This window comes from Aquarana catesbeiana, linkage group LG02, assembly GCF_042186555.1.
Source record: "Aquarana catesbeiana isolate 2022-GZ linkage group LG02, ASM4218655v1, whole genome shotgun sequence".
NCBI lineage: Eukaryota > Metazoa > Chordata > Amphibia > Anura > Ranidae > Aquarana > Aquarana catesbeiana.
This window is the reverse complement of record NC_133325.1, coordinates 660,518,012-660,540,129: the sequence shown is the minus strand read 5'-3', so window position 1 is coordinate 660,540,129 and position 22,118 is coordinate 660,518,012. Positions and strand designations below refer to the sequence as shown.

Below are 22,118 nucleotides of genomic sequence, written 5' to 3'. Positions count from 1 at the left end.
TGACAGGGGGTAACTGAGCTACTAAAGGAAAATGAAAAGTAAAACTTAGAAGATTCTGCTATAAACTTTGAAGATCAATCGCACCAGAGTGGCTGTGCCGACAGAGGTCAGCGAGGGCTTGTTTTAAAGTGTATTTATTTCCTGTTAAATATAATTATAAGATAATTATTTCTATAACCATAGCCTAGCCACAGTCCCACTTTAAGTACTGAATCTCCGGGCATTGTGTCCTGACACTTGTGCTGAAGGTTAACATTAGTCCCTTAAAGTGGATGTAAACCCCATTCATGGTTCTTCTGTTATCAGCATGATAACTTCTAACAAGCTCTTCGACAACTGAGATATAACCAGCCTGAAATTTGTGTTGAGGTGGGTGCATCAAAATAGATTAGCAGACAGCTGGTCTATTCACAGTACAGCTCTGCACTAGGGCTGAAACAACTAATCGATTAATCGTCAACTAATCGATTATGAAATTAATCGATTACTATTTTCGTAATCGATTAATCAGCCAGTAACATCATGGGGTTAAAAAAACTAAAATGAGCCCTTTATAGTACAAAAAGAGCAAATAATTGCTACTGTATGTATTACTTTCACAGTTATACAGTAAAAAAAATGAACCCCTTACAGTAGTGATTACCTGCTTTTTTTTGTACTATAAAGGGCTCATTTTCGTTTTTTTAACCCCATTATGTTACTAAACGTAAAAGCAAACTGCATAGGTGTGTACCAAGCCTTATGCTGGCCACATGGATCCATTTTCAGACAAGAATATTCAGACGAAAAATCTTTGTACATTCACTGAATGAAAGAATGTTGTTTGAAATTTTCACTTGTTTTTAACATTCTGTTTTTAAAATGAATGTAATTTCTGAACGAAAACCACATACAGGGGGTCCCCTAGTTACAAACATGCGACTTACAAACGACTCCTACTTACAAACGGAGGGAGACAACAGGAAGTGAGAGGAAATCTACCCCTAGGAAGGGAAATTCACTCCTGTAAGAGCTATTATGGGGAAAAGGTACCTCCACTGATGCTTTATCACCAAGGCTTGTTTCCAAAACAACCCAAAATTTTCAAAATCCAATTGTCATTGGGACAGAAAGTGAGGTGAAATCTTCTGAAGAGGGGCACAGACAGCAAAACAAATGTTGCAGGGGTGATAACCCTTCCCTATGTTATCCAAAAAGCTTAAAAATAGTTTTTTTGGCTGGAGCTACACTTAAAAAATGTACCTGTTCCGTCTTACAAACAGATTCAACTTAAGAACAAACCTACAGTCCCTAACTTGTTTGTAACCCGGGGACCCCCTGTACTCTGTCTGAAAATTCCTTTGACCAAGAAGTTTTCTATTTCTAAATTTTCCCGTCACTGTGATTGAAAACGAGCGTCAATTTGACCCCACTACCAATTAGAAAATCAAACGAACGTTGTTAAAATGAAATTTTTTTTGAAGGAAGACATTGTTTGTTTTTTAATAAAAAAATTTGATCTCCGAGTCTGATATTTACCAGATTCACCCTCTAATAGTATATACAGTATATCTCTCCTCTAATAGTTTATACAGTATATCTCCTCTAATAGTATATACAGTATATCTCCTCTGTCTGTTATTCTCATAGTGGATTCGATATTTTGCTCCCTAACCATATAGATGGTTATTTATATTTACCACTGCATAGAAATATTTGAGAATAAATTGCCTTTTTTAAAAACTTTACATATTAACTAAATTATACACCACACTTTTAAGGTTATGAAAATAATCGTTAGTTGCAGCCCTACTCTGCACATTTATTTATTCCTCTACCTATGTGAAGAGGGGGTGTGTGTCTTTCCTCCAATCAGCTGCCACACAGTGTATGCCAAGACTCCACAGATGTGCTCTTTCTAAAGTTTACAAATCTGAAGACAGCACATATACAAGTAAAACTTATGTAGGGAGATTTGTTTAATCTCTGTGCATCATCTGATGCTGTTCACTTCACTGGGTATTGGAGAGGGTTTACATCCACTTTAAGGAATATATGCCATCCATGCATACCTCTTTTGTTCATTTGACAGTGTTTCTGCCCAGTTGCACTACAATGTTTAAACTATTAATTCAGAGATATGGCAATGATAGGTGTGTCATCGGCTTTCAAAATCCACAATGACCCCTGTATACACATCCGGTACTATCCCAAAAAATAGGGTTGCTTCATTGATGGTTGGGTTGCTTCATTGTTGATTGGAAGACATAAAAGGCTGTAGTAGCTAAGCTATCTGACTGAGAAGTAGTGCTATCAACACAGGGAAACTTAAATATAATAATAATAATAATTTTAGGGTCATTAACAATGCAGAAGGGAGGGGTGGTACACAAATATATATTTTCTGCCTATCCCAGAGTGTAGACTTTTAGATTAACTTTGAGTAGCTGAGAAGGTGATAAACACCAGTGTCCTTACCATTACTGCGCTGCTTAAACATTAATACTGTGGCAGGTGGAAAGGTAATGGGAGAATATACAGTAGCAACCACAGCAGCATCAGAGCGCAGGAAACGTTCCGATTTGTGTTTGTCCGCTGGAATGAGAGGAGAAAGAAAAAGGGTTGAAATTCCTGTGTATATTTTAAAGAGTATTACCTCATTTACATCCAGTAACCTGTGGTACCGTCCGAAGGGTCATTTGTCAAATTCCTCTGTATATGGTAAAAAAAAAAAAAAAAAAAAAACACACAACACACGTTTACATGTTACACCCAAAAAAAAAAAAAAAAAAAAAAAAATCAGTGGAACATGAAACATGTTCCAAAGCTAAAAACGTATCCTTCAACAATGGTGCTGTTATATATTTTCTTTGAACACTTAGTAATACAGTATACAGGGGGTCATTCTGCACTCCTGTGACCCAATTCAGCAGACTTCACAGAGACGGTTCAGGCTTGGGAAAGATCCTGACTTTACAGTTGGGATCCACCCAGATGCCTGGACTGGCAGCTGGCTCAGCCTCAGTGCTGCGCTGCTGGGAGACGGAGCTAGCTGCTTCATGCCCAGCCCAGCGCTCCAGTGAGAGCTGGAGGGGCAAAGCAGAGAGCCTGTGACTGACAGTCACCATCTCTTTGCAGCCGGAAGACCGAGAGTTGAGCAATCAGAGGTGTTTGATGGCTCTATTCTCAGTATGGAGCCACCTAGGTGACTATAATTTCATTTTTTTTCCATTTATTATCAGTATGTTTTAACCTTGGACATGAGCAGTTTCTGGTAATTTCAGGATAAGTGTGACAAAATTAAAACATGGAGAAAAGCAAGTAGTTTTTATACCAGATGTGTGCTGCGAGTACAGGGGGGATGCTCGGAAACGTCTAAATCCACAATGGATGATCATCTCTTCTTTGGCTTTTATTGGTTCAGTGTTCCCAGGATATCTTCTCACCAGCAGGTTTACCACCGACATCTGTCAATGGAATATAGCTAAACAGATCCAAACTTCAACTAAAACGTATCAAGTTCAAAAGATATACTTCAGTGACCTGGAGTATATTCAAAACACTCACCTTTTGTTCATGAGGAAGAAGTGAACACAGGACAAGTGGTGCCCCCTGTTTAAAGTGTTCTGATACAGAGACAGGTACTCCACTTACATGAACAGTAACATACCAACCAACCTAAAAAAAAAAAAAAAAGAAATCTACCATTAACAATATAGTAAATAGACAGCTGGGGTAGCTAGACAGATTGATCTAGCATAACAGCCAGGCAACTAGCATTTTTAGAATAAGTGAAAGCTGCACTCCAGGGAAACAGCTAAATGCAGAGTTGCTGTACACAGAGGGAGCTGTTTATCAGCCAAAAGATTTGTGTTTATGTCTATCAAGTCCTGACATTTGCACAGCTCTGCCACACAGCATTAACCTTGTTTGGAAGGAGAAGAGACTCAACTTTTTTCAGCTGCAGTTCAGTAATACTGATATTTTCCCCATTCTTATGCTGTGCGTGGACAGTGAAAAAAGTAACCACACATTGATAAGCTCCCTGTCACTTTGCGCTTCTCTCCTTGCAGTACAGTGATTTGCTTTTGCTGCTTCTCCTCTCCCCAAAGCCAAGCCCTGCAGTAAACCGCACAGCAAGAGGCAGATACCAAGCCCAGTTCAGGGACCCCACACTGCTTGCATTTAAAATACATTTAACAAACTGATGGCGCCCTCTCTCTCTCTCTCCTACACCTGAGGTTGCTCTATTATCCATGCTCCCAGGAACGTTCAAGTCCATTAAAAAGATGTATTGCGTCACTTTTTGGCCGCGGCCAGAATAGTGAGTCCATGGTACTGAAGATCGACAAATGTACCTTCCCTGCGGGAGTGGGCTACTGAAGTAGATCGTATTAGGGACCTTGAATGTCTGTTGGCTGAGGAAGCTAATAAGGAAGAACGGTTCTCTCTAACTTGGACTTCATGGTCCATGTTCTGCTATTCGTCGGACTTCATCTCCTGGGCAGAGGGTGACCCAGGCAACGCCGCCTCATGACCATGGGGGAGCGATCCCTGTTCCTAATCTTTCTGCTTCCCCTACCTTATCCTAACACCTTCTCCTCTAGGTATAATTGTATCCTTCAGAATCTATTAAATGATTACTCCCGATACAGAATATGACTCTTGCAACTAACTTCGTCACAACATAACCGGTTTCTAGAATAAGTATGGATGTAGTAATACATGATGTATACAAATAATGTTCCCACCTGAAAAATGAGGGTCTTGTATTTCTTGTGTTATGCCTCATTATGTTGCTCTAACCATGGGGTTTTTTTTATACTCATGTTGAGCACGATACAATAATTTTTTGTAACTTCGCTCTACACATACTTTATTGTCCTTCCTTACTTTTGTTAATATTTTCTATGATGACTGCAATTGTCACCTTGTTCCTGTCAATAAAATAAGATTGAAATAAAATACATTTAAAAAGGATAAGTTCACCTTCAGGAACAGGTTACATGTTCCACCCATTTTTAGGGTGGAACATATAACATGTTCCCTCTCCTGCAGCTGTTTAGCAATCCGCTGCCTCCCTGTGACAGCAGTATGGGGAGAAGTCCCCTGTACCAGCTGTCACTTTTTGAAAAGAGCACAAGCACGCGTGGCTCCGCCAACACGGCAGCATCATTCATTCACAGAGTTCTGTGAATGAACTACAAGTACCAACATCCTTTGCGGCTGTCGGCTTGTAGTTCTCAATGAACTACCGTGGCACTGTTGAGTGCTCTGGTAGTGTATTGATTCTTCCGGTCAGTGTGAAACTACCTGCCCATATGATGGGTGCTCCACTGAATGTAATGCAATGCAGATCGCATTGCAGTACATTCTTTCCTGGCTATTCTGGCCGGGGACACAGATGCTGACCCAGAAGTGACGTCAAGCACATCGCTTTCCGGGTCAGCAACGAGGAGGGCTCACATCCGCTCTACTCTCTCCCCTCTACCTGGCGGAACCCACCAGCTGGGCAAGCGAAGCCCGGGATGCATGGTTTGGGCTCCTACACAGGGTTGTCTAAAAGCAATCGGGCTGCAGCGCAGTCACCCGAATGCTTCTGGTAGGCAAGAGTCTGCTTGTCAGATTTACACACAATCCCGGTGGCTGTAGCCACTGGTAATGTGTGTAAAACATACAGACCTGGCAGCGAAAGGGTTGAAGGGATAGAAACCACCAAATTTCCTTAAAAGCTTTTATTTTTAAGTCTATGAACCCAGACTGCTTTTCAAGCAATGCACGGGAATAAGTTACCATGATGCCTTCATTCTGCTCCTCCTCCAATTCTCTAAAGACACGTTTTCTGGTCCTGAAGAAGTCATGGAACTGGAAGATGCGAGCATAGTCTCTTGGAAGATTTTCCTTTGGATCCCACGGTGATGTACGGAAGCTTTTCAAACCCCGGTACTTCTGGAACCTACAAAGTCAAACACCAATGAGTCTAGGCACTGTTCAGCATTTTTTCCAGAAGGAGCATAAACTGAACTATACCTGGTTCTAGCCAACTGATCCCGTGGAGTGTCCACCTCATCTGGAAACATCTCATCTTGCCTCTCTTGCTTGTACTTCTCCAACATCTGTTCTTCCTCTGCCTCATCCAAGTGCTCATCATACTTGTCATCCCGAGTGCTGTCTGGGATGGTCACTGTCTCACTTTCTTCCTCTGCTTCTTCTGCACTGCCTTCCTCCTCCTAGCAGCAGTAAAAGAGAAAAGAATGAACACATGATTTACATTTGTCCAATTGAGGACTCAGACTTTGAGGTATCAAATGACTTAAAACCAGCTCTGCAATAAACAAAACTACGGAGCCAAAAACTTTAGCATGCTATTAAAATAAAGAGTATAAAATATCAGTGTATAAACAAATAGGGAGATTTACAACTGTACTATAAAAGCTTCTTTAAAAAAAGGAACATGTTTGAGGGAAAACACAAAATAAAAACTTTACACATCGAATTAAAAAAAAAAAAGATATAAAAAGAACTTATATGTAAAATGACTATTAAATTATCAATAGGATTATATAATCTTTTTTTTCTCAGCACCTCAGATACTGCTTCATTCATAGCATCTTCCTGCTCATCATCCATATCATCATCAATATCATCATCATCTTCACTTTCCCCTCTTCCATCACTTTCTTCATCATCTAAAAACCAGGCTGCCTGATAGTTGGATGTACCTTTAGGAACCTTTTTCTGGACTTTTACGTTTCGCTTTAAAGCATCTGTGAGGAAAAAAAATATCCCACTTTTATAAAGTATCACCACAGCATACAAAACTTATTTTTGAATCCCCCAGGGGACCAAATGCATATACAGCACTGGGTCTCATTCTGATCAGTGGCCCCCGTTGTAAATTACAAGCACCTATTTTCTTTCTATTAATGTTGGCTGTAGCTCTACTCCCAAGATGAAGCCCAATTTGTGGGCATTCCTATGAGGGAGCAGCAACCAACAGTGTACTCCTATTAGGGTTGTCCCGATACCACGGAGTACAAGTACCGATACTTTTTTTCAAGTACTCGCCGATACCGATACTTTTTTTTTTAATGTCACGCGACAGTGTTTTTTTTTTTTTTTTTTTTAAACAGTGTTTTCTTTTTTTGGGGGGGGGGGGGGGGGGTGAACGGTGTATGTGTGTGTTTTTTTTTTTTTGTTTTTTTTTACAATTTTTATTTTTTACAATAATATTTTTTTTATTCTTTATATGTTTTTTTTTTTAATCAGCCCTGTTGGGGATTAAAGAGAAAGAGACAGAGGATAGAGATTCCCCAGTCCCTTTCTCTGCAGCCTCAGCTGCACTGAGAATGAATGGAGAGAAGACAGCGGCTCCTCTCCATTCATAAACTGACACATCGTAATCACAGGAGATTACAATGTTTCAGTTATGTGAATGGAGAGAGTCAGCTGACTCTCTCCATTCACATAGCGGAGAGAGACAGCAGAACGGAGGGGGACAGAGAAGGAGAGGGGAACGGAGGGGACAGCGGAGAGGCACAGGGAAGGAGAGAGGAACGGAGGGGGACAGCGGAGAGACACAGGGAAGGAGAGAGGAACGGAGGGGGACAGCGGAGAGACACAGGGAAGGAGAGAGGAACGGAGGGGACAGCGGAGAGACACAGGGAAGGAGAGAGGAACGGAGGGGACAGCGGAGAGACACAGGGAAGGAGAGAGGAACGGAGGGGACAGCGGAGAGACACAGGGAAGGAGAGAGGAACGGAGGGGACAGCGGAGAGACACAGGGAAGGAGAGAGGAACGGAGGGGACAGCGGAGAGACACAGGGAAGGAGAGAGGAACGGAGGGGACAGCGGAGAGACAAAGCAGAACGGAGGGGACAGCGGAGAAGGACAGAAAAGGAGAGAGGAACGGAGGGGGACAGCGGAGGGGGACAGAGGAGGATGCAGTGACAGTCAGCGGTGAGCGATCACCGCTGTATGTCACTAAAGCTGCTGAAAGCCGCTGGGGGAGAAGCTTGTAACTCCCCCACGCGCCGATCACAGCTGTCTTCCAGGTATCGGGGGAAGCATCGGGAGCATTTGCCCGAGTACAAGTACTTGGGCAAATGCTCGGTATCGGTGCCGATACCGATACTAGCATCCAGCAAAAACAACTGTAAACAGCACAGTAGTAACATGCCCAAATCTCAGTCCAAATGTCCCCAGACTAGCAAGCAGAGTGACTCAGATGACACACTGCAGATATACAGCCATGAGGCTGTAGCCTATTTTTCAGGAGGAATGCGAGACAAAAAAGGTATGTTTTAAGGGCACTGCTTAGGGACAATTAAAGGGATTGTAAAGTCATACGTTTTTTTTTTATCTTAATGCATTCTAATCCATAAAGGTAAAAAGCCTTCTGTGTGCAGCAGCCTCCCTGCCCCCCTAATACTTACGAGAGCCCCATCCCTGTCCAGCGATGTGCATGAGTGTCTTGGCCATCCGGGACTCTCACTCTCGAGGCAGAGACACAGCAGTGGCATCATTGGCTAACTGGCTTTGATTAACAGCTGCGGGAGCCAATCAGGAGAGAGAGAGGGGGTGGGCCGAACCAAAGCTCCTTGTCTGAATGGACACATGGAGCTGCAGCTCGGCTCAGGTGCCCCCATAGCAAGCTGCTTGCTGTGGGGGCACTCAACAGGAGGGAGGGGCCAGGAGCACAGAAGAGGCACCGAGAAGAGGAGGATCTGGGCTGCTCTGCGCAAAACCATTGCAACAGGCAGGTAACAATAACATGTTTGTTATTTTTATAGAAAAACAAAAAAAAAGACTTTACAATCACTTTAACATTTCTAGAATGTTCCCTAAAACAATGCAAATGTTCACTTTTTCTGATTAAAACCACTCTAAGGCGGGGGTCAGCAACCAGTAGATCGGAGACAGGTGAATGGTAGATTGCGGTCTGGGCTTGCTGACCCGCCATTCCAGAGCATCAGAGTGCAATGCAGAGGGACTACTTGTAAAGTTGGAGCTGTAGTAGGGCGCAAGAGTCACATACAGTAATGGGATACCTCCTCTGTAGTGCTGGCTCCTGTCCCATGTGGAGTGATACCAACTGCACTCCGCCTCTTATCCCGGCTAGTGGTCTCCAGACTGGTCTCAGCAGCAGGAAAGCAGAAATCTTCAGGTCAGTGTGAAGGAATACACTGGGCATAATCGTAAAAGGCTGCTTTTATACTGATGTGCTGCTGTATACCCACACCAAGGGTGCAGTGTACCTGAAGCTTTCCTGCGGGTTTGCCATAGACTTCTATTATATCCTGCGGCTTTGGTGCACTTTCTGAATGCAGGAGTTTTGGTGCGCTTTCAGAAAGTGCACCACCCCTGCAGGATATAATAGAAGTCTATGGCAAAGTGAAGCTAGCCCAGGAAAGTTGCAGATGTACTGCACCCACGGTGCAGATAAGCCACAGCATGTCAGTGTGAAAGCAGCCTTATAGGGGGCTCAGAACAGTAAGGATTAATTTACATTTTCAGTTTGTGGAGTGGTTAAACCCCATAGTGAAGACATGTTTTACCACTGCACCCCTTTTAGCTGCAGTGGCCAGGAGTGTACACAAGTCGCAGCAGGAGTTATGCACTCTGTCATGGGTGGTGGGCGTAGCACCTGCCAAGCCTGACCCATTCAAGTGAATGAGACCACTCAGCAAGTGCCCTGCAAATGCTTTAACCCCTTGGTCCCCACAGAAGCATGCAGTTGCAGGGCACTTGCAGAGTGGTCCTATTCATTTGAATGGGTCATGACTGGCAGGCGGTAGCACCCACGAAAAGCAACAAGGGCACAATACCTGCTGCGGCATGTGTACACCTTTGGCTGCTGCCTCAGCAGCTAAAGGGGATCGGGATCAGGGGCTTAAAACCGCAGGTTTTTACCCCACCAGCCCCCCCTCCAAATTTAGGTGTGAATAAGCCCCAAGGGTGCCACTGCCGAGTGCAACTAAGGGCTCATTCACAAGTGCAGCAGGCACTGCTGCTCCTCTGAAAAGCAATCCGAGTTTGTTTGACAGGTGGTGAGGAGGTTATATGTTGTCTCCTCACCACCTGATTTAAACCCATGATTGCACGCCACTTAGAGGTTTAAATCAGTTGTGAATAAAAAAAAAAAAGGGACTGCTCAAAAATAAGTTAATTGCACCCTGCAAATGTGGACCTGTTTGGATCGAGCGAGAAACAAATCCACAAAAAAATAACGATTTTTTTTTTTTTAAGCGAATGCTATGCTAAGACTCACCCTCTGCATCCCTCAGCTCCTCATCAGTAGGCCATGTCTGCTCCCCCTCCATAGGGTCAGGGACCACCTCAGACTGCAGAGACTCTTGTACATTTGGATCAGCTTTCATTAGGACCTTCACATCCTCTTCCATCTCTGTATTATTAGGGTCATCCTATAATGGAAGCAGTTACAAAAACACATGGTGGCAAATCCTTTTAGGAACAAAGTTTTCATGACAAACTTTTCACACATTAAAAGGATAAGTTAACCTTTTGGAACATGTTACATCCATATCTAGGGTGGAACATGTAACATGTTCCATCAGCTGCATCCTTTCCCCATTCCCCACCATCCTGTGATAGTGTGGGGGGGGGAATCTTCTGCCACACCTGCTGTCACTATTTGAAAATAACGTGGCTGTGTGAGGCTCCACCCACACGGCCGTGTCATTTATTCACAATTTCCTCTGAATGCATGAACTACAACTACCGTCAGCCATTGCAGCTGATGGCTTGTAGTTCTGAATAGACTGCAAAGTCACTGATGTGCGGCCTCGTAGTTCATTCACAAGCCCTGCAGCTTGTAAACAGTCAGCCCATATGAAGGTAAGGGCTGAAAGCTGCAGGGCTTGTGTGAGGAAAGGAGACCCGATAACCGTCAGGGCTCTCAGTACATGCTCAGCTGAGATGCTGAGAAAGCCTCTCCCCGCCCCTCCACAGCTCAGCGCTCTAATAAGCATGGAGAAGCAGAGCAGGAGCAATACTGACTGACAGTTCAGCATCGCTCTACTCCAGGAGGAGCGAGAACCGAGCCATCATTCGGTGGCTCGGTTCACAGTGCAGAGATGCTGGGGGACAGCTGCAGCATTGATTTGATGCTGCATCCACCTAGGTAAAAATGATTAGCAAAAAAACAAAACAAACCCATACCTCCCTTTAATGCATTCCATGCATTAAAATAAAAAAAAAAAAAAAAAAAACAACACAAACAACTTCTTTTGTGTAGCAGCCCCCCCAGCACCCCCTCCAATTACCTAACTGAGCTCCTTCTCTCTCCAGCGATGTCCACGATCTCCTCTGCCATCCAGTACACTCCTCCTAAAAACCCTACAGTCGAGTTGCGGATTTAAATTAACCCTTATTGTTCTGAGCCCCCTACAAGGTTGCTTTCACACTGATGTGCTGCAGTTCACCTGCACCGCGGGTGCAGCGCAGTGCATCTGCAACTTTCCTGGGCTAGCTGTGCTTTGCCATAGACTTCTATTATATCCTGCAGGTGTGGTGCACTTTCTGAAACAACATCAAAACTCCTGCATTCAGGAAGTGTACCAAAGCCGCAGGATTTAATAAAAGTCTATGGCAAACTCGCAGGAAAGCTGCAGGTATACTGCACTGCACCCTCAGTGTGGGTATACAGAAGCACATCAGTGTGAAAGCAGCCTTATACTATTATGCCCAGTGTATTGCCTCACACTGACCTGCAGATTTCCTCTTTCCTGCTGCTGGAACCACTCGCCGGCATAAGAGGTGGAGTGCAGTTGGTATCACTCCGCATGGGACAGGAGCCAGCACTACAGAGGAGGCAACCCCTTATGTGGCTCTTGCTTCCTACTACAGCTCCAACTTTACAAGTAGTCCCTCTGCATTGCACTCTGTTTGATGCTCTGGAATGGTGGGTCAGCAAGCCCAAATCGCGATCTACCAGTCACCTGTCCGCGATCTGCTCACTTAGAGTAATAATAGCTCACAAAGACTGAAGGCTGTTCTTGGCCAAAGCTCAGTTAAATTGAGGCCTCAAGATCCAATACTATGAAATCTGGGATAATGTTTATTTTCTTAAAGTGATACTAAAGTCTCGTTTTTTTTTTTTTTTTTTTTGCTTTAAAAATAACAAACATGCTATACTTACCTGCTGTGTGCAGTGGTTTTGCACACAGCAGCCTGGATCTTCCTCTTCTCAGGTCCCTCCCTCCTGTCAAGTGCCCCCACAGCAAGCAGTTTGCTATGGGGGGAACCCAAGCCGAGCCGCAGCTCAGTGTCCATTCAGACACGGAGCTGCGGTTCGGCCCCACCCCCTCTCTCTCCTGACTGACAGCAGCTGGAGCCAATCAAAGTCAGCCAATGGCAGGAGGGGTGTCCTAGACAGCCAAAGCACTGGTGCACATCGCTGGATAAAGATGGGCTCAGGTAAGTATTAGGGGGGCTCCAGCACACAGCAGATTTTTTATCTTAATGCAACAACTGCATTAAGATAAAAACAAAACTTCTACCTTTACAATCACTTTATGCTCTAGCAAAATATGGTGTCGCCAGATATGAAAATATGGTGTCGCCAGATACCAAAAGGAGGCTACCAGAAATAGGTATTCAAGAGAATTCAATCAAATAATTTCAGGGTTTCTTAAATGTTATCTGTTAAGAGTTTGTAGAGTTCAAAAGATAACCACAGATATGTCTCACCAAAAACATACCTCTATCTCCATATCTTGTCCTTTCTTTGCCTTTTCTTTGCGAACACGATCATTCAATCGGTAAGGATCTGGAGGGGCATCAATCTGACTCATCTGGAAATCACCATAGCCAACCAGGTGAATCAGTCCATTGACACGGAGTTCCTGTCCCCTCACATACCCAGACACTTTTAATGTTCCCACCAGGCCTGTGTCATCAGATGGCTGGAAATCAGCTTTGTGTGCCAACATATATGATCGGCAGTTACGGTATGCCAAATATCTCTGCTTTTGAGTTGCCATCTGTCTTAAGAGTATGGCAGCCTCTTGTGCAGTGTCCAAATGAAAGAGTTTGGCATCAGGAAATCTTTTCTCAATGACTTTGCTCAGCTGCTTCTTTACATCTGTCTTTTTTTTTATTGGAATATCATTCATACCTTGCACAGCAACAACTAAAGCAAAAGTAAACAGACAATTGATTAGAAATGATGCACATACTCAATTGTCCTCATTATAAAAGAGATACAGTAACTCTTTATTATGAGCCTCACAAATACAATCTGGAGTAAAGATAATTCTAGCAATGCCAAAACCAGAGTCAGGTATCTGATTTCATGGTATAACATGAAAAAGCAAATTACTACAATGCATCTGTTTAAAGCTCACCACACACACAGTACAATGATCAGTGCGGTAATAATAAATATGGTATAGCTCACATGAAGGTTCAAGTGAATCTCTCATTTTGCTCATGCAGGCGAAGGTAAAAAGCATCACCTATACCTATAGGGACCAGGGAAAGAAGGCCCTGCATAGGCTCTAAAGAGATGCCCTCTATGGCTAAATATAGTAGTGAGGGAGTGAAGGAATTCAAGTAAATTCTGCTTAAGGGGGGGGGGGGGGGGGCAGGTTGATAAATGTCAATGTCAATAATAATAATAATAATAATAGATGACTGTGGTTTATCCACTAACAATACAGAGTGTTAAAATTGAGAACAAATAACTACCCCCACAGATGATGCCTCAGTATCACTGGAGGCTGCCTGTGTGGGATCATATGAGGCGCTGTCCCTCTTGGTATACAGAGGATCAAGGGCTCCGTACTTACTCACCTCTTCCATGCGTTCAGTTATTAAGGCATGGTCCATGGCCCAAGGGTTCAGACCTTCTAAGCCTAGCAGATTTTCCCCTAATCTAGCCCTATGGAGAAATCCAAACCTAAACGCATTTTTTGTGATTACACAGACCTGGTAGTCTGGACTAAATACGGTATTAAGACCCTACACCACATAATATCGAATGGCTCCCTGATGACCTTTGATGGCCTACCAAACTCGCACTTCTTTAGATATATTCAAATAAGACATGCTTTTTGCTCTCAATTTGATGGGGATCCTCTTGACCTTGACCCTAGTGACCTAGAACTACTGACACGCAATGACCCCTTGTCTAAACCGGTCTCCAGTCTGTACAAAGACCTTTTTCCCGAAACGGTCATGTTGATGAGGACTTGCAGGCTGGCCTGGGAGGCAGTGGCCCCTGGTTTGGATAGATACGATTGGGATGATATTTGGGGGGCCCCATTTCAATGTTTAATTTCTCCTAGAGATCATCTGATCCTGTTTAAATTTCTGCATAGAATTTATTTTACTCCAGCTACAACCCCTGGCAAAAATGATGGAATCACCAGTCCCTGAGGATGTTCCTTCAGTTGTTTATTGTTGTAGAAAAAAAAGCAGATCACAGACATGGCCAAAAACTAAAGGCATTTCAAATGGCAACTTTCTGGCTTTAAGAAACACTAAAAGAAATCAAGAAAAATAATTGTGGTGGCCAGTAACAGTTAGATTTATAGAACAAGCACAGGGAATAAATTATGGAATCACTCAACTCTGAGGAAAAAATTATGGAATCACCCTGTAAATTTTCATTACAAACACTAACACCTGCATCAGATTAAATCTGCTTGTTAGTATGAAGGTAAAGAGGGTAAATCATCACGCAGTGTTGCACAAAATGTTGGTTGTTCACAGTCGGCTGTGTCTAAAACATGGACCAAATACAAACAACATGGGAAGGTGGTTAAAGGCAAGCATGCTGGTAGACCAAGGAAGACATCAAAGCGTCAAGACAGAAAACTTAAAGCAATATACCTTGAAAACAGAAAATGTACAACAAAACAAATGAGGAACAAATGGGAGGAAACTGGAGTCAACATCTGTGACCGAACTGGGACTGGTGATTCCATAATTTTTGCCAGGGGTTGTAGGTTAGCTAGGATGTTTGGGAGCCACCACTACCTGTTGGAGGCGCTCGGCACCCCTTGCAAACTTCATGCACATTTTTTGGGATTGTCCACATATCAAGCCCTACTGGCAAGATGTAGCAAAATGTATCCGGTCGGTCACATCCTTTTCAGTCCCCCTTACGGTTGAAGTATGCCTGTTGAGCTTGGTTGAGCCACTGGCTACCACTAGGGCTATATGAACTCTCCTCACCCTCCTGCTGTTCTATGCCAAAAAACTGATTATCCTGTCATGGAAGTGATCTACTGCTCCAACTTTGGCTTCTTGGAAGTCCTTGGTCAACAAAGCAATTCCTTTTTGCAAGGCAACTTATTTGAGAAGGGGGGCTGGGGCCAAGTTTGACAAGGTGTGGGGAGGCTGGATGGCATCCACAGACACGGTTTCAGATTAGACCCATAGGCAACTTGGCGGGTGGTCCTTGTTATAGCTACATAAACAAGAGATTGGAGTTCCTGAGGTGGTGGGTGATTTTGAAGTAAATACCTTATAAAGCTATAATTTACTGAAGGGTTTAGGGTCCTTACTTCTCCTGATGAGGTGGAGGGTGGGAGATCTGGAAATGTTGTATATGCATCATCTCCTCTGGTTGACAGGGGCATCATTGCCCCAGCGCATCATATATCTGTCTCCTCAGAAGACTGTGCAAATTTTTTTTTTTGTATGGGCAAATGTTGACCGTGTTGGGGGGGGTTGGAAATTGGTTACAACCTAATGTGACCTGGTTGTTTGTTTAGCCGCGCTGTGCAGCTTAATGTTGTATGCCTGTACTATAAATATCAATAAAAAGTCATTTACAAAAAAAATTGAGAACAAAACTAAACTAGTAATAACAGACTATGTTTTTATTACAGTTGCTTACCGTAACTAGGCAGGCCCTGGGCAAACAAGCAGGACAAGCAATAATCTCCATAACTGTCCCATCCTTCCTGAGGATCCAGAACAAAGAGGAGGGTATCAGCCACTTTAGCCAGGTCCAGCAAAGAATGCAGATCATCTGAGTACAGAGCATAAAAATATTTTAAAAGACAACCATATGAAAACTCTGTAGTGTTCTTAAAAAGTGTATGAAGACCTTTTTTTGGATAGTTAGGTAAGGATTAAAAGGCCTATAAAGTGGTTCTATGCACTGAGTGCAGCTCCCCCCAGCCTTTCCCCCCATACTTACCTGAGCCGGATCTCAATCCAGCAATGTGCATGAGTGCAGTGGGTCGGTCTTTCCTCATTGGCTCACACAACAGCGGGAGCCATTAGCTCCTGCTGCTGTCAATCACAACAAGTGGACCAATGAGGAGAGAATGGGGGGGTGGCAGCAGCTAGCCACGCTCTGTGTCTGAATGCAAAATGTCTATTCACAGGGGCGCGGCTCGGGTGTAAGCCTGCTTGAGTGCCCCCAGAGCAAGGGGCTTGCCATTGGGGGCACATGGCAGGGGGAGGCGCCAGGACAGCCAGCAGGGGACCCAAAAACAAGAAGATCAGGGCTACGCTGTTGAAAACCATTGCATAGAGCAGGTAACATGTTTGTTATTATTTTTTTTTTAAATTACAATGTTTAGAATCACTTAAGATTTTTTTTGCTGTCGGTGTCCCAACTGAACATAATGATCCTCTCTTTTATTCCTGGTTACCATTGTATAGAGAGCAAGCAATGGGAAATCTAGAACATGAAATGAGGGCAAGTTTGACAGGCAACGTTTGTTCCGGTGACAGATGTCTAAAAGTGGAATTCCCCTCAATTTGTAGAGATTGCGTCACACTTCCTGTTGCAGCTCCAAGACAGCAAGTGAAGGAAAATTTTCCCAATGGGACGCACACAAAAAAAAAAACGCAGCTTTAAACTCTTACTTTATCCTATGCAACACAAAAACAACACAAATGCTTTACCAAGAGATAATAAAACATTTGTTCTCACCTTTGTTCGCTTCAACAAAGCACCATCTCTGCTTCTGCTTAGGACAGACAAGAGCAAAACTGCAACTTTGTCCATCAACTTCCTGCAGAATATCACCTTCATTAATCTGTATCAGGTCCAGGAGGTTCTTTGTGACTGCCCTAGAATGTAATGCAACCAGTACAACAAGGTGTGGCGGTCCATCTTTACTTCCTAGGTGACGCTTCTCTGAGAGAACCTGCAGATGGTAAAAAAAACATAACTCATATAAGAGATAAATGGCTTGGCCTATACAGCAATAAAAGCAACATAATTTAGATAAAACTTGTCCCTCTGCAGCATGCAATACACTACAGATCTATTCATTTCCATGGCTGCCAGTATATAAATATGGATCATGTGCTATGACTTTACTTCTGATGCTAGACTAAAAAGCAGCCTATGCAGATAAGGGGTGTCTGTAAATAATAAACTGTGCAGTTCTGACCAACTCTGAATGATGTCCTTGCTATAGGTTTAGGCTATTTATGTACCTCATGAAGCCAGACTGAAAAACTCCTAAGACGTTGCGAAGAGAAGCCTAGCTGTTGTTCATTCTCACCATTACAGGAGCAAGCTTTTTCTCCGATTCAAACCCCCTCACATATGCTCTCTCTCTTCCCTGATGCAGTAGGTCAGAGATTGAGAGCTCACTCCTATGATGGTGAAGATTAACAGTAACAGCTAGGCATCTCTTGGCAACATCCTAGATGTTTTCCAGTAAGGCTTCATGAGGGAGGTAAATGTCCAACACCCTTTAGCAAAGGCATTATCCAACTTTAGCTTTAGAGTGATTGTAGGGATACTAGTGACCTTGGAACAAAATAAAGTACTGACTGTTATACTTATGCCGCGTACACACGAGCGGACTTTACGGCAGACTTTGCCCGGCGGACTGGATTTCGTCGGACAATTCTATCGTGTGTGGGCTCCAGCGGACTTTGTTTGCTCAAAAGTTGGACGGACTTAGATTTGAAACATGTTTTAAATTAATCCGTCGAAATTGAGTCTGGTCGAAAAGTCCGCCGTCTGTATGCTAGTTCGATGGACAAAAAGCCACGCTAGGGCAGCTATTGGCCACTGGCTATGAACTTCCTTGTTTTAGTCAGGTCGTACATCATCACGTACAAATTCGATGGACTTTGGTGGATTGTGTGTAGGCAAGTATGTTCATTCAGAAAGTCCGTCGTAAAGTCCGTCGAAAAGTCCACCGGGCAAAGTCTGCCGTAAAGTCCGCTCGTGTGTACGCGGCATTTTTTATTTGCACTAAGTTACCTTTTCAGTACAAGCTTTTAGGGCTTTCCCTTCTGCGTGGTCTAAGACTGCTTGGACCGAGAGGAGGTAACACCTTGGAAACTTGTCCTGAATATGTAACTTAGTATGAAAAAAAAGAAAAGTACACCGAACAGTATTCAATTTTTCTTCGTAATCAAAATGATCCAATTCAATACTAATCAAAAAAAAAAAAAAACGTAGAAGAAAAATGACAAAGTACTTACAGAATCTTTCCTCTGTCGACGAATCTGGTTGGCTTTATGCCTTCTGTCCAGTTTGCTAAGATCTCTTTTAATCTTTTTACTTAGTACTTTTGCAGAGACACGTCCTGAAAACAAAAATTGTTCATGTCACAGACTGGAACACTAATAAATACAAACTCTATATCCATGAAATAGTACAGAAATTATTTCTGTATATGACAGAGGTCTTATAAAAACAAGTTTTAAATGCAGTGCTTCTTTAACCAGTTAACAGATCATAGACATAATAGGTGCGCCCCCCAAAATATATTAACAAAAAAACACCTAACATGCACAAGGCTTCCTTCCCGGACACGGCTGCTGTGCTGTTTGAAACCTCCAGGTGTCACTGTGCTTCAGAAGTGCTGGCAGCAGCTCCAGCATAAACCACACATGCAAACAGTTTGCAGGTTTCATTGAAAAATACATCGCACACTGGGGTGTTGGGGGCGTCGGCGGTAAAGCGTTGTTATTTTTGACGCTTTACCAAAGTTTTTGTGGGGGTTTTCAGGTGCTAACGGGACGCTTTTACCTCCCGCTAGTGGCCAAAAAATGGTTAAAACCGCCCGCAAAGCGGCGCTGCTGCGGCGCTGCTGCGGCGCTGCTGCGGCGCTGCCCATTGCTTTCAATGGGCAGGGGCACTTTAGGAGCGGTGTATACACCGCTCCTACAGCGCTGCAAACATGCAGCTTGCAGGACTTTTACCATCCTGCAAGCGCAGCGCTCCAGTGTTAAAGCCCTCTTTCAAAGCGCTTTGCAGTCGCTATTTTTAGCGTTATAGCACCTGTAAAGCGCCTCAGTGTGAAAGTAGCCTATTGGTTATGATGTGTTTAACCACTTGTCTACTGGGGCATTTTTTTTTTAATTTTTGGCATATGTTAAAATCTGCATTTTTTAGCAAAATTATTGTAAACTCCCCAAAATATATATTTTCTGAAAAAGGCCTGCTGACACGTGAGCAACCATCCCGTAGACCTGAATGGTCATATGTGCCCCCCCCCCCCCCCCCTCGTGAGGAACACTCACAAGGTTGCCCGTCGTCCACACCGGGATGTCACAACGAACCCAGTACAAAGTTAAATGACTGTATACGCTCATAAGTCAACCTGGGGTGACTATTGGATCTATTTTATCTAACCTGTCGCCCAGCTTGAGAGAAGATCTAAAAGGCTTAAAGTATTTTTTTACAGGGGAAAACTTTCACTGTAAAAAAAGTGGACCAAGATTCCCAGGAGGGAGCTTAGGTCCTTACGCTGTGTTTCTAGGCTAAAAAAACTAGATGCCTATACCAGGGTGAGGGCTTAGCCTCTGGCAGGGTGGATATAAATCAATGATTTAAAAAAAAAAAAAAAAACGGGATTTGCTTTATTTAAAATAGATTTTTTTTTATTTTTATCAAAGTTTATTTTATTAAAATGCCTTTGGAGTAAAAATCTATCTAAAGATAGCTTTCTATTGAAGATACCTTAATAATTTAGTCTATTCAGCATGGATTGGAGCTTAGTTATGTAGCATGAGGCTACATATTCTGCAATATTTACATTTTTGGTAAACTCATTCAATGAATCCAAGCTCTGCAAGCTGAGATAACATGCACTGCATTAAAGTGGGGTTCCACCCAAATTTTGAACATTATCTCTATGCATTCTCTTCCTTGCCTAGATGCTGACATGCTGTGTAAAAAAATTTAAATCGCCGTAATTACCTTTTTTTTTTCTAATCTTCTTAGCACTTCCTGGTTTTCCTCCCATGGAAGTAGGCGTGTTTCTAGCCTCTCCCAGACCTCCCACAGTCCCCTGGGAGCTAGTCTCAGGCTTCCCAGCATGCATTGTGCAACAGCGTCATCACAACATCTCGGTGAATGCTGGGAGCACAGCATTCACCGCATCCAGGAAATACATGCTTGTGGGCTTCAAATGCCCACAATGAAGATGGAAACCGCCTTCAGTGAATTTTATAAGTTATTCTTTACAACGAAATCGGACACAGGCGGACTTATTACACAGAACATGTGAGTAGATAATCATGAAAAGTTTGTGAATGAACTCCAAAAAAAAAAAAACAATAGATAGGTGGACCCCCACTTTAATACATTCACACAATGTCACTTCCGCATCACCAGCTGTCCAATTAACCACTTCCGGACCGCCGATATACGTCTTATCTTTGAAAAGGGATATCTTTGTTATGGCAGCAGCTACCCAGTATCCTCTTCTTCAGCGGGCGGTCCGGTTTCCGATATTAGTGCTCTCTGCGGCGGATTGGCCACAAGATCACTTTTATCGGCGGCGGGAGAGGGCCTCCTGCCGCTCTCCGCCGCTTATCGGAGCCGTTGGGAGCGGCGGAGGCGAACGGATCCTTCTCCTTGGTGGGGGAAGATCGCCCCCACCCGTCTCCATACCATTGCAGGACGGGAGCGACGTCAAAACGTCACTTCCGCCCAAAGCTCTTAACCACTTAAGCCCCGGAAGAATTTACCCCCTTCCTGACCAGAGCACTTTTTGCGATAAGCACTGCGTCGCTTTAACTGACAATTGCGCGGTCGTGCGACGTGGCTCCCGAACAAAATTGACGTCCTTTTTTTCCCACAAATAGAGCTTTCTTTTGGTGGTATTTGATCACCTCTGCGGTTTTTCTTTTTTGCGCTATAAACAAAAAAAAGCGACAATTTTGAAAAACACGCATTAATTTTAACTTTTTACTATAATAAATATCCCCCAAAAATAATTAAAAAAAACATTTTTTTCCCTCAGTTTAGGCCGAAACGTATTCGTCTACATAATTTTGAAAAAAAAAAAAAAAATCGCAATAAGCGATTGATTGGTTTGCGCAAATGTTATAGCGTTTATAAAATAGGGGATAGTTTTATGGCATTTTTATTAATATTTTTTTTTTATTTTTACTAGTAATGGCGGCGATCAGCGATTTTTATTGTGACTGCGACATTATGGCGGACACATCGGACATTTTTGACACATTTTTAGGACCATCGTCATTTATACAGCAATCAGTGCTATAAAAATGCACTGATTCCTGTGTAAATGACACTGGCAGTGAAGGGGTTAACCATTAGGGGCGGGGAGGGGTTAAGTCAGTACTAGGGATGTGTTCTAACTGTAGGGGAGATGGGCTGTGTGTGTCACGTCACTGATCTCTGCTCCCGATGACAGGGAGCAGAGATCAGTGACACTGTCACTAGGCAGAACGGGGAGATGCTTTTTACATCAGCATCTCCCCGTTCGTCCTCTCCATGAGGCGATCGCGGGTATCCCTGCGGCGATCGAGTCCGCAGGACCCGCAACCCGACTCACGGAGCTCCCGGCCGGTGTGCACGCAATGGCACGGCGGGGAATTCAAATGGGACTTACAGGTACGCCCATTTGCCCAGCCGTGCCATTCTGCCGACGTACATTGGCGTGCGCCGGTCGGGAAGTGGTTAAAGAACTATTTTTTTTTTATTGCATTTTAGTGTAAATATGAGATCTGAGGTCTTTTTGACCCCAGATCTCTTATTTAACCACTTCAGCCCCAGAAGGATTTCCCCCCCTTCCTGACCAGAGCACTTTTTACAATTTGGCACTGCGTCGCTTTAACTGCTAATAGCGCGGTCATGCAATGCTGTACCAAAACGAAATTTGCGTTCTTTTCTTCCCACAAATAGAGCTTTCTTTTGATGGTATTTGATC

General features: G+C 43.5%; 1 protein-coding gene across 1 annotated transcript in view; it reads right to left on the bottom strand.

The window, feature by feature from the left end:
• TSR1 (TSR1 ribosome maturation factor) overlaps window positions 1–22,118 on the bottom strand; it is a 46,818-nt gene that overhangs the window by 5,288 nt on the left and 19,412 nt on the right. Inside the window, exons 2-12 of the mRNA XM_073616609.1 lie at window positions 18,415–18,518; window positions 16,898–17,114; window positions 15,848–15,982; window positions 12,702–13,132; window positions 10,250–10,403; window positions 6,565–6,746; window positions 6,010–6,209; window positions 5,773–5,935; window positions 3,547–3,657; window positions 3,314–3,446; window positions 2,458–2,574 (exon numbers count right to left, since the gene is read on the bottom strand). Coding sequence (XP_073472710.1) covers window positions 2,458–2,574; window positions 3,314–3,446; window positions 3,547–3,657; window positions 5,773–5,935; window positions 6,010–6,209; window positions 6,565–6,746; window positions 10,250–10,403; window positions 12,702–13,132; window positions 15,848–15,982; window positions 16,898–17,114; window positions 18,415–18,518 — 1,947 coding nt within the window. The remainder of the gene's footprint in view (window positions 1–2,457; window positions 2,575–3,313; window positions 3,447–3,546; window positions 3,658–5,772; window positions 5,936–6,009; window positions 6,210–6,564; window positions 6,747–10,249; window positions 10,404–12,701; window positions 13,133–15,847; window positions 15,983–16,897; window positions 17,115–18,414; window positions 18,519–22,118) is intronic.